The sequence below is a fragment of the Oratosquilla oratoria genome, chromosome 27, assembly GCF_046742065.1.
Source record: "Oratosquilla oratoria isolate Oo_2021 chromosome 27, ASM4674206v1, whole genome shotgun sequence".
In the NCBI taxonomy this organism is placed as follows: Eukaryota; Metazoa; Arthropoda; class Malacostraca; order Stomatopoda; family Squillidae; genus Oratosquilla; species Oratosquilla oratoria.
The window spans coordinates 40,370,071-40,375,033 of record NC_134803.1 but is presented as its reverse complement, the minus strand read 5'-3'; the positions used below and the strand labels follow the sequence as shown (position 1 = coordinate 40,375,033).

Below are 4,963 nucleotides of genomic sequence, written 5' to 3'. Positions count from 1 at the left end.
TAGGGCCAAGTTTGATGATGTGGTTTCCTCCTTTCTCCCCCCCTCCCCCTTCCTCTCCTCCCTCCCTTCCCCCTCCCCCTTCCTTTCCCCCTCCCCCTTCCTCTCCCTTCCTTTTTCTCTCCTCTACCCTCTTCACTCCCCCCTCCATTTTTCTCTCCCCTTCAACTTCCCTCCTCCCCACTTCCCTTCTTCTCTCTCTCCCTCCCTTCTCTCCTCTCCCTCCCTTTCTCCTCCTCCTGCCTTCCCCTCCCCTACTCCCTCCCCTTCTTCCCTTCCCCTTCCCCTCCTTCACTTTTCCTACCCCTCCTCCCTCCCCTCCCTCTCCTATCCCTCCTCCCTCCCCTCCCTCCCCTATCCCTCCTCCCTCTCCTCCCTCCCCCTCTCTCCATTCAAAGAGGCTCCCTCTTTGAGACCGTCTTCATCAAAGATAAATAACAATAATAATAATAATATTAATAACAATGATAGTAATATATATATATATATATATATATATATATATATATATAGATATATATATATATATAGATATATATATATATATAGATATATATATATATATATATTTTTATATATATTTTTTTTTTTTTTTTTTTTTTTTTTTTTTTTTTTTTTTGAGTGAGTGAGTGAGAGAGTGAGACAAAGATTCATTGTCACTCGCCGCAGACTTATCAGAGGACCGAAAGAGTTCACGGAGATGAATAAAATCACCTGGCGGCACTGAAGTTATAATAGAAACGTGCCACCCGGTACTTAAGAAGTTGCAGCCTTCCATGGCACAAATAACTCATTCCAAACTCACTTCTCTCCATTATCATTGATTAAATGTAAATATTAACAAGTTTAGATGTAATTTAACATACCGTTTGTCTACAAATAATGGGTTAATAATGATGCGCTCGGGAGAGCTGGAACGAAACATTGGGGACAGAAATAAGCTGGGCTATTAGCTTGAGTCAGACAATACTTCGAGCTTGTGGAGGGGAGGGAAGAGAAGGAGGAGGAGAAAAGAGGAAAGGAAGAAGGGGAAGAGAGAGGGAAGGAAGAAGGGAAAGAGGGAGGGAGGAGGAGTGAAAAGAGGGAGGGAAGGAAGAAGGGAGGAATGGAGGGAGGGAAGAAAGAAAGGAAGGAAAGAGGGAGAGAGGACAAACAAGGATGGAAGGGAGAGATTGGGGGAGGGAAGAGAAAGAGGGAGGGAAGGAAGAAGGGAAAGAGAGGGGAGGGAGGGAGGGAGGGAAGGAAGAAGGAAAAAAGGAAAGTAGGATAGAGGGAAGAGGGGAAAGAGGGAGGGAAGGAAGAAGGTAAAGAGGGAGGGAGGGGAGAGGGAAGAGAAAGAGAGAAGGAAGAAGGGAAGAGGGCGAGAAGGGAAAGAGGGAGGGAAGCAAGAAAGAAAAGAGGGAGGAAAGAGGGAGGGAAGCAAGAAAGAAAAGAGGGAGGAAAGAGAGAGGGAAGAAGGGAAAGAGAGAGAGGGTAGAAGCGAAAGAGAGAGGGAAGGAGAAGAATGGAATTAGGGAGGGAGGTGGGCATCAGGCCTCATCTGAATTAAATCGCCTGACGTCATATATGAAATAAAATCACCAAAGTGTAGTGTAGTGTTAACAAGGTAACTGAAACCTAGTGTTTCTCATTTTGATAAAGTCGTCTCGCAATAGAAATAGAATATGTTAAAAGAAGCACTGTAACTTTTCATTCTAAAGTATTACTCAGCTCAGAATGAAAGTGACCATGTAAAGAGAGAAAACAAGAAAGAGAGGAAGAGAGAGAATGAGAGAGGCAGGCAAAACTACTTAGAGCAGGACAAAAACATGAAACATCATTTGGAAAAATAAAATTGATAATTTTTTGCTCTCTATCTTTTGTCTAAACCCCTGAGTCGGGTTAGGTCACTCTATACAGTACGTGAGATGCGTACTCTATATCACGTTGATTGGGCCTCCGAAGCGGGTCGGTAGCGAAGGGAAGATAAATAAATATAGAATCCTCTGCTAAGTGCTCTTCTTTTTTTTTGAGATGCAATCAAAGATGAAAGGGACGTGGGTAGATTGATAGAAATGGTTTATCTCGAAGATCAAAGACAGATTTAGGCAATCCAAACGCGGTAGACGAGTATATAAGCTTCACAGATTGAAATAATTTTGTAAATCTACTACATATGAATTTTTTACCCTAAAGTTGATGAAACTATAAGGCCCTATTTCCTTTTTTTTCTCTCTCTCTTTTTTTTTCTTTTTTTTTTTTTTCTTTTTTAGCAAAGGTACTTGGTTTTGCACTTTGCAACACTGACAGAAACACACTTTTAACAAACCTGACGTCATCAGCCATACGGACGAATGAGAGATTGATCTTGGGCGGTCTCAACCAATCATATCGTTTGCTGCTTCTATAAGATCGCAAATTTATGTGTCTTATTGTCCTCAAATCAGAGCGACATGACGTCACAAATATTTCTTAATTTGTATTTGTTTTATCATTAAGCTTTCAAAGGAATTATCAGTTTACATGAGATTAGCATTAATCATCCATTTACTGACAAATTATATTAACTTGATTACAACCACTATGATATTTCCGTTTCATTAACTTCTCGTTTTCTCCCTCAAATTCCTTTATCGAGGATGAAACGAAGAATCAAGAATTGAAATTCGCAAATTTCCTCTTTGGTCAACGTCCCGTGAGAAACAATTACTCGCAAAAATTTTAAATGTTCAAGAGAAAATAGATAACTGTAATTGCGCTGTCGCATTCAATTAGATTGGTATGATAAGAACACTATTTGTTTTCTCTGTATATGTTGTCAGTGAATATTGATGCGGTAAAATAAACGGAGTATATACGTACACGCATAGAGAATGTTCGGTAGATAATGATATAAAAATGTGAAGGACATCATGCACTCTAATGTATGCATATACATTCAATGAATATTCGAACGGTGAGAAAGATGAAAATAAAATATATTTAGCAGATAATGGTGTGGTAATAATGTGAGAGAATACATTCTCTTTAGCTCATATATGCATATACATTCAATGAATATTGGAACGGTGAGAAAGAAAAAATATAATATATTTAACAGATAATGGTGTGGTAATAATGTGAGAGAATACATTTTCTTTAGCTCATATATGCATATACATTCAATGAATATTGGAACGGTGAGAAAGAAAAAAATAATATATATTTAGCAGATAATGGTGTGGTAATAATGTGAGAGAATACATTTTCTTTAGCTCATATATGCATATACATTCAATGAATATTGGAACGGTGAGAAAGAAAAAATAAAATATATTTAGGAGATAATGGTGTGGTAATAATGTGAGAGAATACATTTTCTTTAGCTCATATATGCATATACATTCAATGAATATTGGAACGGTGAGAAAGACGAAAATAAGATATACTTAGCAGATAATGGTGTGATAATAATGTGAAAGAATACATTTTCTCTAGCTCATATATGCATATGCATTCAATGAATATTGGCACGGGGAGAAAGATGAAGGGGTATATACGTACACACAATGTATATTCAGTGAATATTGATACGATAAAAATGTGCAAGAGCACATTATCTTTCACTCTTATACAAGCATATTCATTCAATAAATATTGAATTGGCAAGGTGAGAAAGATCAAGGGTGAATATACGTACAGACATAAAATGTATTTAGTAGATAATGACAAGGTTGAGAAAGATGAACGAAAAAGACAAAGTACTCACGGTGATATATGTTGGCAACCAACGTCGCTGGGAGGCAGAAGACGATGACGAGGACGTCAGCCACGGCCAAGTTAACGATGAAGTAATTGGTCACTGTCCTCATCCGCGGAGACCTGAAGACGACAGCGATGACGAAACTGTTCCCGACGAGTCCCAGGGTGAAGACGAGGATGTAGGCGAGGCAGAGGATGGTGCCAGTGCCCACCGCGTGCCGATACATGTGGATGAACCCGTCGTCGTAGTCGTCCCCGAAGTCACACGACCCGTTGCCCCAGGGCGTGAACGACGACGACGACAGAGAAGCATTGGCGTCACCGAAGAGGATAGCCGAGCAGTTCAGCTCGTTGGGGTCGTAGTAGACATCGAAGAAGGAACTATTGCTGCTGTAGGCTGCTGAGGTAGGGGTTGCCGGGGTTAGTGCTGCAGCTGTTATTGAGTTGGTGGTGAAGGAGGAGGAGGAGGAAGGGGAGGAGGAAGTGTCCACGCTCTCCACCAATTCCCTGAACGCCATGGCTCTTGTGTCTCTCAGCGAAGAAGACCGGAAGCGATGTTCCTCGTATATCAGGTCAACTTCGTCGTCGTCGCCGTCGGCGTCGTCGTAGGCGTTCTTCGGCCTTCGCCAAAGACTGGGCTCCCTCGGCGCCATCGGAGGGACACGGGCATTCAGAGCAGTGACGGGGCCATACCAGGATCTTGTCCGTATTGGTCTTTCTAAGAATGTGAGAGGGGCCGTCGGGTAGCGCTTCAGTTTCTGCAGTTATTAGATATTTATTAACACGTGTGTGTGTATATATATATATATATATATATATATATATATATATATATATATATATGTATATATATATATATCTATAGATATATATATATATATATATATATATATATATATATATATATATATATATATATACATACATATAAGTGTATATATTATATTATAAAGGAGGACTAATTGGCTGGGACCAATATCCTCATCGCAACGACATTACTTTAGAGTCAATCATGACGGAAGCTTGTGCCTCCTACGGAAACCGAATCCATGACAACGAGTTCACCCTCCAAAGTCACGACTTAGTGCCACCCCAACGGACCAGAGTCACGCAGCATTCTTATTATTCTTTTTTATTATTGGAGACTAATACTGGTCATTTTTTTACTTCCGTGATTCCTCGAGTCTGATACTGCCCTCGCTTAGATCTCTTCTATGATAGAAGCGCTGGTTATTACTGAGATTTA

The 4,963-nt window shown here is 40.2% G+C and overlaps 1 protein-coding gene across 1 annotated transcript in view; it reads right to left on the bottom strand.

The window, feature by feature from the left end:
• LOC143039989 (neuropeptide SIFamide receptor-like) overlaps nt 1-4,449 on the bottom strand; it is a 355,374-nt gene extending 350,925 nt beyond the window's left edge. Inside the window, exon 1 of the mRNA XM_076210507.1 lies at nt 3,725-4,449. Within this exon, the coding sequence (XP_076066622.1) occupies nt 3,725-4,370 (646 nt within the window). The 5' untranslated portion in view covers nt 4,371-4,449. The remainder of the gene's footprint in view (nt 1-3,724) is intronic.
• Between the last annotated feature and the right edge of the window lie 514 nt (nt 4,450-4,963).